The 19,303-nt window shown below is 47.1% G+C and overlaps 1 protein-coding gene across 2 annotated transcripts in view; it reads left to right on the top strand.

Annotated features, from left to right (window-relative positions):
- Positions 1 to 19,303, top strand: part of pkn1a (protein kinase N1a) — a 185,862-nt gene that overhangs the window by 75,619 nt on the left and 90,940 nt on the right. For both annotated transcript variants that reach the window (XM_085971468.1, XM_085971466.1), the window contains exons 8-9: positions 2,412 to 2,487; positions 14,570 to 14,735. In XM_085971468.1, coding sequence (XP_085827594.1) covers positions 2,412 to 2,487; positions 14,570 to 14,735 — 242 coding nt within the window. The remainder of the gene's footprint in view (positions 1 to 2,411; positions 2,488 to 14,569; positions 14,736 to 19,303) is intronic.

The raw sequence follows: 19,303 nt of genomic DNA, 5'->3' as shown, positions 1-19,303 counted from the left end.
GGGCTGCTTTGTGCTTCAGGTCATGTCTCGGAGCTGGATAGAGACAGCTGAAATGGGTTTCACACAGAAGACCCTCACTGGTCTGGGCTGGCAGAGATGAAAGGCCCATGTTGATCCATCACACCACCCAGTTCATAAGAACATAAGAAGTAGGAGCAGGAGTAGGCCATACGGCCCCTTGGGCCTGCTCCGCCATTCAATAGGATCATGGCTGATCCGAATCTAGACTCACGTCCACTTCCCTGCCCTCTCCCCGTAACCCCTAATTCCCTTATCTGCTAGGAAACTGTCTATCTCCATTTTAAATTTATTTAATGTTGCAGCTTCCACAGCTCTCTGGGGTAGCAAATTCCATAGATTTACTACCCTCTGGGTGAAGAAGTTTCTCCTCATCTCAGTTTTGAAAGGGCAGCCCCTTATTCTTAAGATTATGCCCCCTAGTTCTAATCTCACCCATCAGTGGAACCATCCTCACCGCATCCACCCGATCAAGCCCCCTCACAATCTTGTATGTTTCGATAAGATCGCCTCTCATTCTTCTGAACTCCAATGAGTAGAGTCCCAACCTACTCAACCTTTCCTCATACGTCAACCCCCTCATCTCTGGAATCAACCGAGTGAACCTTCTCTGAACCGCCTCGAGAGCAAGTATATCTTTTCTTAAATATGGAAACCAAAACTGCATGCAGTATTCCAGGTGTGGTCTCACCAGTACCCTGTATAACTGCAGCAAGACTTCCCTGCTTTTATACTCCATCCCCCTTGCAATAAAAGCCAAGATTCCATTGGCCTTCCTGATCACCTGCATACTAACTTTTTGTGTTTCATGCACCAGGACCCCCAGATCCCTTTGTACTGTAGCACTTTGCAGTTTCTCTCCATTTAGATAATAACTTGCTCTTCGATTTTTTTCTGCCAAAGTGCATAACCTCACACTTTCCAACATTATATTGCATCTGCCAAATCTCTGCCCACTCACTTAGCCTGTCTATGTCCTTTTGCAGGTTTTTTATGTCCTCCTCACTCACTGCTTTCCCTCCCATCTTTGTATCGTCGGCAAACTTGGATATGTTGCACTCGGTCCCTTCCTCCAAATCGTTAATATAGATTGTAAAGAGTTGGGGTCCCAGCACTGACCCCTGCGGAACACCACTAGTTACTGATTGCCAGCCCGAGAATGAACCATTTATCCCAACTCTTTGTTTTCTGTTAGATAGCCAATCTTCCACCCATGCCAGTATATTACCCCCAATCCCGTGATTTTTTATCTTGATCAGTAATCTTTTGTGTGGAACCTTGTCAAATGCCTTTTGGAAGTCCAAATACACTACATCCACTGGTTCCCCTTTATCCACCCTGTATGTTACATCCTCAAAGAATTCGAGCAAATTTGTCAAACATGACTTCCCCTTCGTAAAACCATGCTGGCTCTGTCCTATTAAATTATGTTTATCCAAATGCTCTGTTACTGTTTCCTTAATAATGGACTCCAACATTTTGCCAATGGCACTTTTGATGGATAGTTTAATACTGAAGTCAGTTAACCTGGCAAACTGTTTTGCGATGTCATGAAGTGGCCACTGTTTATAATTCAGTTAAAGAATGCTGAGAGGATTTACTAATACCAGCACAAAAACACTTCAATTATAGGCTAAGTAGAGGAAGACCATTAAGCCGAGAGGATCATTTTGGTGGCCCTGTACCATCAGTAGATGGAGCCGGTAATGAAGCGTCTAAGCCTTGTTTGTAAGAAGCAGTTGCGTGTGGTGACCTTTTGAGATGTGTCCCCACAGTTAACCAGCTCAGGTGCTCGGTTGGTTGCAGGGCCGATTCCTCTTGTCGTGCTCTAACAGTTACTGGCTTTCCACAATTCATAGAATCATTGAAATTTATGGCACAGAAGGAGGCCATTCAGCCCATCGTGTCTGTGCCGGCTGAGAAAGAGCCATCCCGCCTAATCCCACTTTCCAGCTCTTGGTCCGTAGCCCCTGTAGGTTACGGCACTTCAAGTGCACATCCAAGCACTTTTTAAATGCGATGAGGGTTTCTGCCTCTACCACCCTTTCAGGCAGTGAGTTCCAGACCCCCACCACCCTCTGGGTGAAAAAACTTCTCCACAAATCCCCTCTAAATCTCTGACCAATTACTTTAAATCTATGCCCCTCAGAGGTCCCTCTGATCTTCTGCACTTCTCAGTGTCCTACCATTTATTGTGTGTTCCCTTGCCCTCCCCAAATGCATTACCTCACACTTCTCCAGATTGAATTCCATTTGCCACTGTTCTGCCCACCTGATCAGCCCATTGATATCTTCCTGCAGTCTGCAGCTTTCTTCTTCATTATGAACCACACGGCCAATTTTTGTATCATCTGCAAACTTCTTAATCGTGCTTCCTCGTTGTCATTTGGCAGGTCACGTTCTCCAATCCTGTGATTGAAAGAATACCCAAACTGCAACGGCAGAAGAAGATTTTCTCCAAACAGCAAGGTAAAGTGAGCTTGTTTCAGTCTGGTCAGTGGAATTACCTGTCGGACCTCGCTACTTTCAATTTTAGTTTCTCAGCCCATTCAGCATTGTCTGAACTGAAATGTTCTGAATGGGGCTAATATGGAAAAGATTTGTCTTTCTGATGTCACTACATATCCAAAAAGGATGATTATGCTCAGAGGGAAGGGATTTGAAAAAACCTGAAATGATAATGCTAAGAGAAGCTGTTTAATAAAACACATTTGATGTGAGAGGTTACCATGGTCGTATCTGTGAGAAACAATCTGCGGTTCAGTAGAGGAGCTGAAGATTTGACATTTTTGAAAGGTGTCCTCATAAGAATTTTTAAAATGCAACTGGTAGTTCATGACTTACCAACATGTAAGTCTCTTGCTGTGTTTATAACATACATCTTTATGCACACTCTTCCTGACATTACTCAGACAGGAGATCGCCACATGTGCCATTATTTTAATGGGATCCTTGGAATCATAGCATAATAGAATCACACAGCACAGAAGGAGGCCATTCAGCCCATCGGGCCTGTGCTGGCTCTTTTGTAGAGCTATCCAATTAATCCCAATCCCCTTCTCTTTCCCCGTAGACCTGTAATTTTTTTCTCCAAGTATTTATCCAATTTCCTTTTAAAAGTTACTATTGAATCTGCCTCCACTGCCCTTTCAGGCAGCGCATTCCAGATCACAACAACTCGCTGCATAAAAAAAATGTTTCCTCATGTCGCCTCTGGTTCTTTTGCCAGTCACCTTAAATCCGGTTACCGAAAACATTACTCTATCAAAAAATTCATGATTTTTGAACACCTCCATCAAATCTCCTCTTAACCTTCTTTGCTCTAAGGAGAACAAACCCAGCTTCTCCAGTCTCTCCACAAAACTCAAGTCCCTCATCCCTGGTACCATTCTACTGTAGTAAATCTTCTGCACCCTCTCTAAGGCTTTGACATCCTTCCTAAAGTGTGTTGCCCAGAACTGGACGCAGTACTCCAGCTGGGGTCCAACCAGTGATTTATAAGTGTTTAACATAACTTCCTTGCTTTTGTACTCTCTGCCTCTATTAATAAAGCCAAGGATCCTCTCTGCTTTTTTAACAGCCTTCTCAACTTGTCCTGCCACCTTCAAAGTTCTGTGAACATATACCCGAGGCCTCTCTGTTCCTTCACCCTCTTTAAAACTGGACTATTTAGTTTATATTGCCTCTCATTTTTTCACTTCACACTTCTCTGCGGTAAATTTCATTCGCCGTGTGCCTGCCCACTCACCCGAATGTCGATGTCCCCTTGAAGTCTGTTACTATCCTCCTCCTTGTTTACTGCATCTCTGAATTCCGTGCTATTTGCAAACCTTGAAATGATGCCTTGTATACCCAAGTCCAGGCCATTAACATATATAGGAAAAAGAGCAGTGGTCCTAATACCGACCCCTGGGGGACACCACTGCACACTTCCCTCCAGTCTGAAAAACAACCACTCACCACTATCTCTGCTTTCTGTCCCTTAACCAATTTTGTATCCAAGCAGCCACTGTCATAGATAAATGCGTGGCTGGAGAAGTGGTGCAGGAGGGAGGGTTTCAGATTCTTGGGGCATTGGGACCGGTTCTGGGGGAAGGGGCACATGTACCAGATGGACGGGTTGCACCTGAACAAAGCTGGGACCAATGTTCTCGTTGAGAGGTTAACTGGTACTGTTGGGAGGGTTTAAACTAATTTGGCAGGGAAAGAGGAACCAGAAAATAACAAGGAGCGGAAAGAAGATCATGTAACCATAAAAATAATTATCTGTATATTAAATAACCACTGCACTATTTTTGTAGAATGTTAACCTTTTTATATAGAATACCTCTGAATTTGTTTCCATTTCCTGTTTCTATTTCCAACTATTGATGAAATAAGAGCAACTGAACACTGTGTCTTGTACTTGCCAAATACTGCATTCAGATAGAAACAGCAGTAAAGTTAGAAATAGCCCAAAAATTGCAGGGACCAGATTGAGGAAAAGAGCAAAAGTGAGGAAGGAGGTATTAAGTTGTCTGTACGTCAATGTCCGCAGTGTAACTAATAAGGTTGGTGAGCTAAGGCACAAATTGTCACATGGGATTATGATGTGGTTGCATTAACAGAGACATGGCTCAAACAAGGCCAGGAATGGGTTCTTAATATTCCTGGTTACCAAGCAATAAGGAATGATAGAGAAGGAAAAAGAGGAGGGGGCGTGGTAGAATTGATTAAGGATATTGTTACAGTTATAAATAGAAGGGATTTACTGGTTCTGGGACTGAATCTATTTGGCTTGAGTTAAGGAACAGAGGGAGAGCTGTTACACATCTGGGAGCTTTTTTATACAGCTCCAAACAGTGAGAAGGAAATAGATGAATTTGTCGGCAAATTTCAAAGGCATGTAACAAAAATAGAGTAGCAATATTAGGAGACTTTACTTACCCTAATATAGACTGGGAAAAACATTGTGCTAAGGGTAGGGAAGGAGAGGAATTTCTGATATGTGTACAGGAGATCTTTCTCGATCAATATGTCTCCAGTCTAACTTTAGTGATCTGTACAGTTCAGTTACGCACTGTCTACCAGTTGAACTGGTAAGAATAATGTGTTTGTAAGTTTCAATGTGCCGGATCCCCAGAGTATGGAGGGGTAGGCTTTGTATTTGGGCCCTGATTCTGCACTGAGATGCTGAGCAGATGCCAGGCACCTTCCCACAGGCAGAGATGGGAAATTTCATGGAGTTTCAGCCTGCCTGTTTTTACATCTTGCCTCCTCAAGCTCCCGCTCTTCCACCACCCCCACTCCCCCAGCACTCAGTTATACAGCAGCATTGCTGCATCAGAAGGGTTATGACCACTAATTATGAATTCAATAAGTTTGGTAATTTGTGGGGCACTTGCAAAATGTTTGTCATAAAGAACCAACTGATTCACGAATCACAGAAACCCCACAGTGCAGATAGAGGCCATTTCGGCCCATCGAGTCTGCACCGACACATATCCCACCCGATTCCCGTAACCCCTACACCAACACATATCCCCACCCTATTCCCGTAACCCCATGTATTTAATCCCCCTAACACTAAGGGTCAATTTATCATAGCCAATCAACCTAACCCGCACATCTTTGGACTGTGGGAGGAAACCGGAGCACCCGGAGAAAACCCACGCAAACACGGGGAGAATGTGCAAACTCCACACAGACAGTCGCCCGAGGCCGGATTCGAACCCGGGTCCCTGGCGCTGTGAGGCAACAGTGCTAACCACTATGCCACCGTGAGAGAAAGAATTCTGCCACCCCTACCTAGTCTGGCTGACATGTAACTCCAAATACAAACTCCAAGATCATGGAAGGACCAATTAATACTGGAACTGAACATCATTGATTCACCCAAGTGCCTCAGGCTGTTTTCACAGGAGCAGGAGGAGGCCATTCAGCCCCTCAAATCTGTTCCGCCATTCAATTAGACCATGTCCTCTTGTTCAAAACCTTCCATGGCCTCTGTAGCTTAACTCCATCGACCTGCTTTGGTTCGATATCCCGCGATACCCTTGCCTGACACAAATGTTATCAATCTCAGTTTTGAAATTTTCAATTGACCCCCAGCCTCAACAGCTTTTTGGGGGGCAAGATTTCCAAGTAATCACTACCCTTTGTGTGAAGAAGTGTTATCTGACGTCACCCCTGAACGGCCTAGCTCTAATTTTAAGGTGATGCCCCCTTGTTCTGGACTCCCCCCACCAGAGGAAATAGTTTCTCTCTCTACCCTATCGAATCCTTTAAGCACCCTAAACTCCTTAATTAATGAGTTCACCCCTTAATTAATGAGTTCACCCCTTAATCTTCTTTGTTCAAGGGAATACAAGCCTAGTTTATGCAACCTGTCTTCATAATTTAACCCTTTTAGTCCCGGTATCATTCTGGTGAGCCTGTGCTGCTCCCCCGCCAAGGCCAATATCTCCTTCCCAAGGTGCGGGGCCCAGAACTGAACGCAGTGTCCAGATGGGGTTTAACCAGTGCTTTATACAACTGCAATATAATTCCACCCGTTTGTATTCCGGCCCCCTTGGGATAAAGGCTATCATTCCATTCGGTCCGGCAATGCCTCGATTTTAAAATTATTATCCTCTTGTTCAAATCCTTCCATGGCCTCAGTCCTCCTTATCTCAGTCACCTCCTCCAGCCTTACAAACCTCCGAGAACTCTGTGCTCCTCCAATTCTGGCCTCTTGCACATCCCTAACATAAGACCATAAGAAGTCGTAGGCCATACGGCCCCTCGAGCCTGCTCCGCCATTCAGTAAGATCATGGTTAAACATTTACATCAACTCCACTTTCCCGCCCTATCCCCATATCCCTTGATTCCCTTAGTGCCCAAAAATCTATCGATCTCAGTCTTGAATCTACTCAACGACTGAGCCTCCACAGCCCTCTGGGCTAGAGAATTCTAAAGATTCACCCCCCTCTGAGTGAAGAAATTTCTCCTCATCTCAGTCCTAAATGGCTGACCCCTTAACCTGAGACTATGACCCCCTAGTTCTAGGCTCTCCAGCCAGGGGAAACAGTCTCTCAGCATCTACCCTGTCAAGCCCTCTCTGAATTTTATGTTTTAATGAGATCACCTCTCATTCTTCTAAACTCCAGAGAACACAGGCCCATTCTACACAATCTCTCATCATAGGACAGCCCTCTCATCCCAGGAATCAATCTAGTGAACCTTCATTGCACTCCCTCTCAGGTCTATCCTTCCTTAGGTAAGGAAACCAAAACTGTACACAGTACTCCAGGTGTGGTCTCACCAAAGCCTTGTATAATTGCAGCAAGACTTCCTCACTCTTATACTCCAACCCCCTTGCAATAAAGGCTAACCTGCTATTTGTCTTCCTAATTGCTTGCTGTACCTGCATGTTAACCTTCTGTGATTCGTGTACAAGGACCCCCAAATCACTCTGAATCCCAACATTTACTAGTCTCTCACCTTCTTTAAAAAAAAAAAAAATCTGCTTTTCCATCCTTCCTACCAAAGTGGATAATTTCACACTTCCCCACATTATACTCCATCTGCCACCTTCTTGCCAGTCACTTAACCAGTCTGTATCCTGCTCACAGCTTACTTTCCCACCTAGCTTTGTATCGTCAGCAAACTTGGATATATTACACTTGTTCCCCTCATCTAAGTCATTGATATAGATTCTAAGTAGCTGAGGCCCAAGCACTGATCCTTGCGGCACTCCACTAGTTACAGCCTGCCAACCTGAAACCATTTATCCCTACTCTCTGTTTTCTGTCCGTTAACCAATCCTCTATCCATCCTAATATATTACCTGCAATCCCATGAGCCCTAATGCAACAACCTCCTCTGTGGCACCTTACCGCATACCTTCTGAAAATCCAAGTATAGTACATTCGCTGCAGTGTTCCCTTTAAGCTGCATGGCCGCGCAGCCGATTCACCGGCTTTTAAATAGGAGAAACCGTGCATGGATTTTGAATGAGCTGCACAACCCCTTGAAGGGGCCGCGCACCCAAAACAAAGTTAAAGAACGTTGATCAACAGGTCCCCCCCCCCCCCCCCCCTATCGACCCTGCTAGTTACATAAGAACATAAGAACATAAGAAATAGGAGCAGGAGTAGGCCAATCGGCCCCTCGAGGCTGCTCCACCATTCAATAAGATCATGGCTGATCTGATCCTAACCTCAAATCTTCTATCACTCTGCATCCACCCGAACCCATGTGATCTCCTGGGAGAGGCGAAAAACCAGATAAAGACCCAATGGCCAATTTGGGAGAAAAAAATCTGGGAAATTCCTCTCCGACCCATCTAGGCGATCGAAATTCTTCCAGGAGATCACTCTGTCCCTATATTTTCTGCAGTACCTACCTTCTGTAAAGGCGATCTCCACCCCAGCCAGGAACAGGAATAAAACCATCTCCTGAAATCTAACAGAATTAGAACACAGTAGGAGCAGAACAAGGCTACACGGCCCCTGGGCCCGCTCCACTACCCACAGGGCCATGACCATTCCGAACCCAGACTCATGTCCAATTTCCTGCCCGCTCCCCGTAACCCTTTATTCCCTTTACTTCTAGGAAACTATCTATTTCTGTTTTAAATTTATTTAATGATGTAGCTTCCACAGCTTTCTGGGGCAGCAAATTCCACAAACCTACCACCCTCTGAGTGAAGAAGTTTCTCCTCATCTCAGTTTTGAATGAGCAGCCCCTTATTTTAAGATTATGCCCCCTAGTTCTAGTTTCACCCATCATTGGGAACATCCTCACCGCATCCACCCGATCAAGCCCCTTCACAATCTTATATGTTTCAATAAGATCGCCTCTCATTCTTCTGAACTCCAATGAGTAGAGTCCCAATCTACTCAACCTCTCCTCATATGACCACCCCCTCATCCCCGGGATTAACCGAGTGAACCTTCTTTGTACTGACTCGAGAGCAAGTATGTCTTTTCTTAAGTATGGACACCAAAACTGTATGCAGTATTCCAGGTGCGGCCTCACCAATACCTTGTACAACTGCAGCAATACCTCCCTGTTTTTATATTCCAACCCCCTAGCAATAAAAGCCAACATTCCATTGGCCTTCTTGATCACTTGCTGCACCTGCATACTAACTTTTTGAGTTTCGTGCACCAGGACCCCCAGATCCCTTTGTACTGCAGTACTTTCCAGTTTCTTGCCATTAAGATAATAACTTGCTCTATGATTTTTCCTGCCAAAGTGCATAACCTCACACTTTCCAGTATTGTATTCCATCTGCCAAATCTCTGCCCACTTACTTAGCCTGTCTATGTCCCTTTGCAGGTTTTTTATGTCCTCCTCACTCACAACTTTCCGTCCCATCTTTGTATCATCTGCAAACTTTGATATGTTACACTCGGTCCCCTCCTCCAAATCGTTAATGTAGATTGTAAAGAGTTGGGGACCCAGCACTGACCCCTGTGGAACACCACTAGTTACTGGTTGCCAATCTGAGAACGAACCATTTATCCCAACTCTCTGCCTTCTGTTAGAGAGCCAATCCTCCACCCACGCCAGAATATTACCCCCATCCCATGATTTTTTATCTTGAGCAATAATCTTTTGTGTGGCACCTTGTCAAATGCCTTTTGGAAGTCTAAATACACTACGCCCACTGGTTCCCCTTTATCCACCCTGTATGTTACTTCCTCAAAAAACTGAGAGATTTGTCAAACACGATTACTCTTTCATAAAACTGTGGACTCTGCCTAATCACATCATGATTTTCCAAGTGCCCTGTTACCATGTCCTTAATAATAGATTCTAGCATTTTCCCTACGACTGATGTCAGGCTAACTGACCTACAGTTCCCTGTTTTCTCTCTCACTCCTTTTTTGAACAGCAGGTTTACATTTGCTGCCTTCCAATCCAGGGGAACCATTCCAGAATCTGGGGAATTCTGGAAGATCAAAACCAATACATCCAGTATCTCTGCAGCCACCTCTTCAAAAACCCTAGGGTGTAGGCCATCAGGTCCAGGAGATTTGTCAGCATTTAGTCCCATTAATTTCTCCAGTACTTTTTCTTTACTAATACTAATTATTTAAGTTCCTCACTCTCATTAGATTGTTGGTTCCCCACAATTTCCAGTACGTTCTTTGTGTTTTTTTCTGTGAAGACAGACACAAAATACTTGCTTAACATCTCTGCCAGTTCCTTTTTCCCTATTATGATTTCTCCTGTCTCTGCCTTTAAGGGACCCACGTTTAATTTCACTAATCTTTTCCTTTTTTATTACTTGTAAAAGCTCTTACAATCTCTGTTTTATATTTCTTGCTAGTTTACTCTCATATTCTATTTTCTCCATCTTTTATCAATTTAATGGTCCTTTGCTGATTTCTAAAAGCCTTCCAATCCTCAGGCTTACAATTTTTAGCAACATTGTAAGCTTCTTTTAATCTATTACTATCCTTAACTTCTCTAGTTAGCCACGGATGGATCACTTTTCCAGTGGAGTTTTTAATCCTCAAGGGAATGTATGTTCATTGAGAATTATGAATTATTTCTTTAAATTTTTGTCATTGCTTATCTACTGTCGTATCTTTTCATTTAAATTCCCAATCTACCTCAGCCAACTCACACCTCATACCTCTGTAATTGGCTTTGTTTAAATTTAAGACCCCAGTTTTGGACTTAACCACGTCAAACTTAATATGAAATCCTACCATGTTATGATCGCAGTTCCCCAGAGGATCCTTTACTATAAGATTACTAATTAACCTGTCTCATTACACAATACTAGACCTAAAATAGCCTGTTCCCTAGTTGGTTCCTCGACATATTGTTCCAGAAAACTATCTTGAGTGCATTCCATGAACTTGTCCTCCAAGCTACTTTTGCCAATTTGGTTTGCCCAGGCTATATGAAGCATGAAGTTCCCCATGATTATTGCATTACTCTTGTTACATGCCCCTCTAATTTCCTGATTTATACTCTGTCCAACACTAATTACTGTTAGGGGGCCTATAAACTACTCCCACCAGTGTTTTCTGTCCTTTGTTATTTTATAGCTCCACCCAAACTGATTCTACATCCTGATTTTCTGGCCTAAGATCCTTTCTCACTACTGCCTTTATCTCATCCTTAATTATCAGGGCTACTCCACCTCGTTTTCCATTTTGCCTGTCTCTTCTAAAAGTCACATACCCTGGAACATTTAGTTCCCAACCTTGGTCACCCTGCAACCACGTCTCAGTAATGGCTACAAAACCAATCCATTTATCTCTATTTGTGCTATTAATTCATCCATCTTGTTACGAATGCTTGGTGCATTCAGATATACCGCCTTTAATTTTGACGTTTTACTATTTTTGCCCTGATGTGGCCTTAGTCGCGAACGCCCTATTACCGTTATTAAACTCGCTGTCCCTTCCTGACACAACCTGCTTGATTTTACCCAAATCTCTACTCTGCTCCACAGCCTTGACTTTTCTCTTCAGACTTATAGATTTACTCTTATCTGAATCCTCCCTCCTCCTTATTAGTTTAAAGCCCTGTCTACCGCTCTAGTTATTTGATTCGCCAGGACACTGGTCCCAGCCTGGTTCAAGTGGAGCCCGTCCCAACGGAACAGCTCTCTCTTTCCCCAGTATTGGTGCCAGTGCCCCATGAATTGATGCCCCACCCTCCCACACCACTCTTTCAGCCACACATATAAACCTCTAATCTGTTTGTCCCTATGCCAATTTGCATGTGGCTCCGGTAGTAATTCAGAGACTATTATCTTTGAGTTTCTGCTTTTTAATTTGTACCTTAGCTCCTCAAACTCCCTCAGCAGAACCTCATTCCTAGTTCTACCTATGTTGTTGGACCCTACGTGGACCACAACAACTGGATGCTCCCTCTCCTCCAAGTTCTTCTGCAGCCTCGAGGAGATGTCCTTAACAGGCAACACTTCGGGACTCCCGGATGCAGCTGCAGAGAACAGTATCTATCCGCTGACTATACTGTCCCCTACCACTACAACATTCCTTTTCACTCCCCCTCTCCCCCCCCCCCCCACTTGAAAGGCCTCCTGTACTATGGGCCGTGGTCAGTTTGCCCATCCTCCCTGTAGTCTTCCTTCTCATCCACACCTCATACGTGTTGGACAATGGCAAAGGCTGAGGCTCCTCCACCACTGCATCTGCAATCCCCTTACCCGCCTGAGTCACAGTCACACCCTCCTGCCCCTGACCACTAATCAGATCTAACTCACTACATAATCTAAGGGGTGTGACTGCCCCCTGGAACAAAGTGTCCAGGTAACTGTCCTCTTCCCTGATGCATTGCAATGTCTGCACCTCAGACTCCAGCTCAACAACTGAGCCAAAGTTCCTCGAGATGCAGAAACTTACTGCAGATGTGGTTGCCTGCTCTCCACAGACTCCCACATGCTGCAAATGCGGCTCACCTCCTGCATCTCTTATCTCATCTTGTGTTATATATTTAATTAATTTTATGTAATTCATTCACTTGATTTATTTTAAACTAATTAATTGAACTAAAAGGAGCATCTACTTCCCCCCTCTGCACTGAATTCTCATTCTCGCCTAATTCTCAACTTCTCACTCTCTGTTTACGATGCACTCTGTTCACATTGCGATCTGTGCCTTAGCTCCCTGTTTACGATGCACTCTGTTCACATTGCGATCTGTGCCTTAGCTCCCTGTTTACGATGCACTCCGTTCACATTGCGATCTGTGCCTTAGCTCTCTGTTTACGATGCACTCTGTTCACATTGCGATCTGTGCCTTAGCTCCCTGTTTACGATGCACTCTGTTCACATTGCGATCTGTGCCTTAGCTCTCTGTTTACGATGCACTCTGTTCACATTGCGATCTGTGCCTTAGCTCCCTGTTTACGATGCACTCTGTTCACATTGCGATCTGTGCCTTAGCTCCCTGTTTACGATGCACTCCGTTCACATTGCGATCTGTGCCTTAGCTCCCTGTTTACGATGCACTCTGTTCACATTGCGATCTGTGCCTTAGCTCCCTGTTTACGATGCACTCTGTTCACATTGCGATCTGTGCCTTAGCTCCCTGTTTACGATGCACTCTGTTCACATTGCAATCTGTGCCTTAGCTCCCTGTTTACGATGCACTCTGTTCACATTGCGATCTGTGCCACAGCTCCCTGTTTACGATGCACTCTGTTCACATTGCGATCTGTGCCTTAGCTCCCTGTTTACGATGCACTCTGTTCACATTGCGATCTGTGCCTTAGCTCCCTGTTTACGATGCACTCTGTTCACATTGCGATCTGTGCCTTAGCTCCCTGTTTACGATGCACTCTGTTCACATTGCGATCTGTGCCTTAGCTCTCTGTTTACGATGCACTCTGTTCACATTGCGATCTGTGCCTTAGCTCCCTGTTTACGATGCACTCTGTTCACATTGCGATCTGTGCCTTAGCTCTCTGTTTACGATGCACTCTGTTCACATTGCAATCTGTGCCTTAGCTCCCTGTTTACGATGCACTCTGTTCACATTGCGATCTGTGCCACAGCTCCCTGTTTACGATGCACTCTGTTCACATTGCGATCTGTGCCTTAGCTCCCTGTTTACGATGCACTCTGTTCACATTGCGATCTGTGCCTTAGCTCCCTGTTTACGATGCACTCTGTTCACATTGCGATCTGTGCCTTAGCTCCCTGTTTACGATGCACTCTGTTCACATTGCGATCTGTGCCTTAGCTCCCTGTTTACGATGCACTCTGTTCACATTGCGACCTGTGCCTTAGCTCCCTGATTTTAATCGCTCCACCATTGGTGGCCGTGCCTTCAGCTGCCGAGACCCTAAGCTCTGGATTTCCCTCCCTAAACCTCTCCGCCTCTCTACCTCTCTCTCCTCCTTTAAGACGCTCCTTAAAACCTACCTCTTTGAGCAAGCTTTTGGTCACCTGTCCTAATATCTCTATGTGGCTCGGTGTCAAATTTGTCTGATAACGCTCCTGTGAAGCGCCTTGGGATGTTTTAGGACATTGAAGGTGCTATATAAATACAAGTTGTACCTGCCCACTAGTTTTTAGTGATTTCTGTACTTGGACCTTTGAATCTCTCTGCTCCTCCACAGTTCCTCGCTTCTCACCATTTAGAAACTCTGATCTATCTTTCTTGCGTCCAACTTCAACCTCATACTTTCCACCATTGAACTCCATCTGCCACAGTTTTGCCCACTTCCTTAATCGATCAATGTCCCTTTGCAACTTTCTACTCTGCCACCTAACTTCGTGTCATCAGCAAACTTGGCTAAATGGCTCTCCATTTCTTCATCCAAGTCATTGATAGAGCTATAACAACTCACATGCTTGCGAAATAGAGGGGCGCAGATCTAGAACGAACGAGGAACGGCACGGACATCAAGCGGGGGAGGAAAATCATTGGGGGCGATATCGGAAAGGGTGGTTGAGTTGTGTTTTGAGGGTTGTGAAGGCGAGATGGCGGGTGTGGTCTGGAGTGAGGGGGCATGATGGCTGAAGGGTCTGTCATATACGATGCACATGCTCACTAAACCTACTAACTAGCTGCCTAATGTATTGTGTTTTAGGGAAGGCTTTCCTTCGAGCTCCTCAGATGAATATTAACATCGCCACTTGGGGTCGGCTGTTGAGGAAAGCATTTCCTGCTGTTAATTCCACAGGGACGTACAGCCCCTCGTCTTACACGGCTGCTGTCTCCGAGGGCAGGCAGACACTGTCCACCAACATGCCTGGGTAAGACTGCAAGGTCATAGGTGCACACTATGTTGAATTTCCCATCTTCATTTACGGCGTAAATGAATTGTAATTCTCAACCCTATATTTCTCCTCTTGTCCAGTCTCTTCCTACTTGTATCCGCAACATTTCCGGCGCATTCTGCCACTTGAACCATTTCCAGTTTCCTGGCCCTAGCCATCACACATCCCTCTACCCCAGGACGCCCCGTCCGCCCCACACCTCCCTCTCCCCCAGGACGTCCAGTCCCGTCCCCCCACCCCCACACCTCCCTCTCCCCCAGGATGCCCCATCCCCCCCACACCATCCCGTCCCCCCACATCTCCCTCTACCCCAGGACGCCCCGTCCGCCCCATACCTCCCTCTCCCCCAGGACGTCCAGTCCCGTCCCCCCCCCCCCCCCCAACACACCTCCCTCTCCCCCAGGACGTCCAGTCCCGTCCCCCCCCCCCCACACCTCCCTCTCCCCCAGGATGCCCCATCCCCCCCCACACCATCCCGTCCCCCCACACCTCCCTCTCCCCCAGGACGTCTCCCCACCCCCCCAACACCTCCCTCTCTCTCCCCTAGAACGTCCCTCCCCCCCCCCCCAACACCTCCCTCTCCCCTAGAACGTCCCTCCCCCCCCCCCCCCCCAACACCTCCCTCTCCCCTAGAATGTCCCTCCCCCCCCCCCCCCCAACACCTCCCTCTCCCCCAGGACGCCCCGCCCCCCCCCCCCCCCACACCTCCCTCTCCCCCAGGACGTCCAGTCCCGTCCCCACCCCCCACACCTCCCTCTCCCCCGGGACGGCCCGTCCCTCCCACACCGCCCTCTCCCCCAGGACGCCCCGCCGTCCCGCCCCCCCCCCCCCCCCCCCCCCACACCTCCCTCTCCCCCAGGACGCCCAGTCCCGTCCCCACCCCCCACAGCTCCCTCTCCCCCAGGACGTCCAGTCCCATCCCCCCCCCCCCCCCACACCTCCCTCTCCCCCAGGACGTCCAGTCCCGTCCCCACCCCCCACACCTCCCTCTCCCCCAGGACGTCCAGTCCCGTCCCCACCCCCCACACCTCCCTCTCCCCCAGGACGTCCAGTCCCGTCCCCCCCCACACCTCCCTCTCCCCCAGGACGTCCAGTCCCGTCCCCCCCCACACCTCCCTCTCCCCCAGGACGTCCCGTCCCTCCCACACCGCCCTCTCCCCCAGGACGTCCTGTCCCTCCCACACCGCCCTCTCCCCCAGGACGTCCAGTCCCATCCCCCCCCCACACCTCCCTCTCCCCCAGGACGTCCCGTCCCTCCCACACCGCCCTCTCCCCCGGGACGGCCTGCGCACCCTCTGCTTCTTCCTTGAACAGAGGCCCAACCAGTCCCGATACACCCTCCTCCGCCTGGCCGAACTTGTTCTCGCATTGAAAAGCTTTTCCTTGAACTCTGCTCACTTCTTCCAAATGAAAGGTGTTGCTATGGGAACCCGCATAGGTCCTGGTTATGCCTGCCTTTTCGTGGGAATATGTAGAACATTCTTTGTTCCATTCCTACTCAGCTACCCTCCCTTGCCTCTTTTCCTGATACATTGATGACTGTATCGGTGCCGTTTGCCGCTCTCACCATGAACTGGAAAACTTCATCAACTTTGCTTCGAATTCCTCCCCTCTCTTACCTGCATACAGTCTATCTGCAAGTTTTCCAGTCCTTTCCTCGACTTCTCCATCTCCATTTCTGGGGATAGGCTATTGACAACATCCACTGTAAGCCCACTGACTCCCACAGCTACCTGGACTACACTTCCTCCCACCCTGCTTCCTGTAAGGACTCTATTCCATTCTCCCAGTTTCTCCATCTCCGTCACACCTGCTCTAACGATGCCGCCTTCCACACCAGTGCTTCCGAAATATCTTTTTCCTCAACCGAGGATTCCCCTCCACTGTGGTTGACAGGGCTCTCAACTATGTCCGTTCCATTTCCCACACTTCTGCACTCACCACTGCCTCTCCCTCCGAACCATGATAGAGCCCCCCTCCCCTCGCCTTCCACACCAGCAATCTCCACATCCACCGCCATTTCCTCCGCCTCTAGCGCTATATCGCCAACAAACACATCTTCCCCTGTTGTTTCCTGCATTACAACAGTAACTACACTTCAAAAAGTATTTCATTGGCTGTAAAGCGCTTTGAGACATCCGGTGGTCGTGAAAGGTGGCGTATAAACGCAAGACTATCTTTCTTCTTTCTTTCTTTCCCTTCCCCTTTCAGCATGCTGTTAGGACCGTTCCCTCCGTGACACCCTGGTTCACTCTTCCATCACCCCTAACACCCCTTCCCCTTCCCCCTACACCTTCCCGTGCAAGCGCAGGAGATGCAACACCTGCCCTTCCTGCTGTCCAGGGCCCCAAACACTCCTTCCAGGTGAATCAGCGATTTACTAGTACTACTTGTTGCTTAGTACACTGTATTCACAGCTCACGATGCGGTCTCCTCTACATTGGGGAGATCAAACGCAGATTGGGTGACCGCTTTGCTGAACAATTCTGTTCAGTCCGCAAGATTGACCCTGAGCTTCTGTCGCTTGCCATTTTAATTCTCCATCCCTCTCTGTCCTCGGCCTCCTACACTGTTCCAATGAAGCTCAACACGAGCTTGAGGAACAGCACCTCATCTTTCGATTAGGCACTTTACAGCCTTCCGGCCTCAACATAGAGTTCAACAGTTTCAGATCTGAACCACGGCTCCTAACGGCTCGGACAGCCGGTGCTGTCAGTGGGGAATGGCTGCACCAGAGCCATGGGGAGTGGAGGAGGTGTGGGCTGGTGCTTGGGGTGCGGATTCCTCATCAGTACACAGACCGGCAGGGTCGTTCGCAGCCCTGGCGTCTCCCCACCTTTCTCCACCACATTCCCAGGCCACGGGAGCCTCCTTTGCCAGATTTTCCATGCTTCCCTCCTTCTCTGCTATTCTGCTAAAACCATTTACACCTCCTCTGGACCCATCTTTTGTTTCTATACTTGTCCCATTATCACCTCCTTTTGCTTTGCACCATCAGCCCTTTTATCATTTAATCACTCCTGCCCTCCACCCGATCACAGACCTCTTCCTTTTGTTCTCTCCCTGCTCCCTTTTCCCTGGCTCAGTACATGCTTAAAATCTGTTCATCTCGAACATCTTCCAGTTCTCATGAAAGATCATTGACCTGAAACATTAACTCTGTTTCTCTCTCCACCGATACTGCCTGACCTGTTGGGTGTTTCCAGTATTTTCCATTGTAAATAAAATTAATTTCCCTTCTTCATTCCACTCCCACTCTGATCTCTCTGTCCTCGGCCTATTACATTGTTCCAATGAAGCTCAACATAAGCTCGAGGAACAGCACCTCATCTTTCGATCAGGCACTTTACAGCCTTCCGGACTCAACATCGAGTTCAACAATTTCAGATCATAACCTCGGCCCCCATTCTTTTGGATGGCAGCAGTTGCTGATTCTGCCATTCCCATTTACACCTCTTCTCGATCCGTCTTTTGTTTCTTTGCTTGTCCCGTTACCATCTCCTTTTGCCTTGTACAATCATCTCTTTTGTCATTTAATCTCTCCTGCCTTCCACCTGATCACAGACCTTCCCTTTTGTCCTTTCCTCCCCCCTTTCCCTGCCCCCACACTTGCTTAAAACCTGTTATATCTCTAACTTTTTCCAGTTCTGACGAAGGGTCATCGACCTGAAACGTTAACTCTGTTTCTCTCTCCACAGACGCTGCCTGACCTGCTGAGTGTTTCCAGCATTTTCTGTTTTTATTTCAGATTTCCAGCATCCGCAGTATCTTGCTTTTGTCCCTTCTTCATTTGTTGCGTAGAGCGGATTAAAATGGCGGCCCTGTTGTTTTTTTGCAGCTAATTTGCTTTTCAGCTCCTAGCAATCTTTGTACAAAGCAGTAGATAAATTAACAGCTCAATATATTCCAAACAAGGCCTTTTTCTCCTGATTGAAATGTTTGTGCATCATCTCATTAGGCAGAAGTCCTCGGGAAGTGGGCTGATGCATTAGGAATAGAAGAACGCTCTGTCCACATACTTACCACAGCAAGATAATGTTCCAATTCTTGTCGAGTTACTTAGGACAGGACAGGAAAAGACTGCAGTCCATCTGACCAGTCCCCAAAAACTAAACTGTCACTTTCAATGCCTGTCCATTGTCCCTTAATTATTTATACACTATCTGCCCACTGTCTCTCCGTGCTGTCCATTCCAACAGATTTACCTCCCCCTCCCCACCCGCCCCGTGTAAAGTACCTCCCCTCTTCTATGCGTCATCTCTTGTCCTCTGGCATTGGCAATCTTCAGCATTTTATCGAGGCTCAATTTTAATATTGCTTTAAGAATATGGAATGCTTCAAACATTGTCTCTTCTGAGCCTTCTCATCCCCAGAGTAAATGATCTAGGTTCTTGGACCTCTCCTCAGAGCTCCGCTCCCGTAAGCTCGATATATATTTGATTACCACTTTCCGCACTGCCTCAGTGCCTGGATATCATTGCTGTAGTACGGTAAACAGAATTGTCCCCAGTGCTCCAGGTGTGGCCGTACCAGGGCCCAGAACT

This window comes from Somniosus microcephalus, chromosome 31 (genome assembly GCF_052327205.1).
Source record: "Somniosus microcephalus isolate GS21.2 chromosome 31, FLI_Smic_1.0, whole genome shotgun sequence".
Classification (NCBI taxonomy): domain Eukaryota; kingdom Metazoa; phylum Chordata; class Chondrichthyes; order Squaliformes; family Somniosidae; genus Somniosus; species Somniosus microcephalus.
The sequence above is the reverse complement of the archived record's forward strand: the minus strand, read 5'-3'. Positions and strand labels throughout refer to the sequence as shown.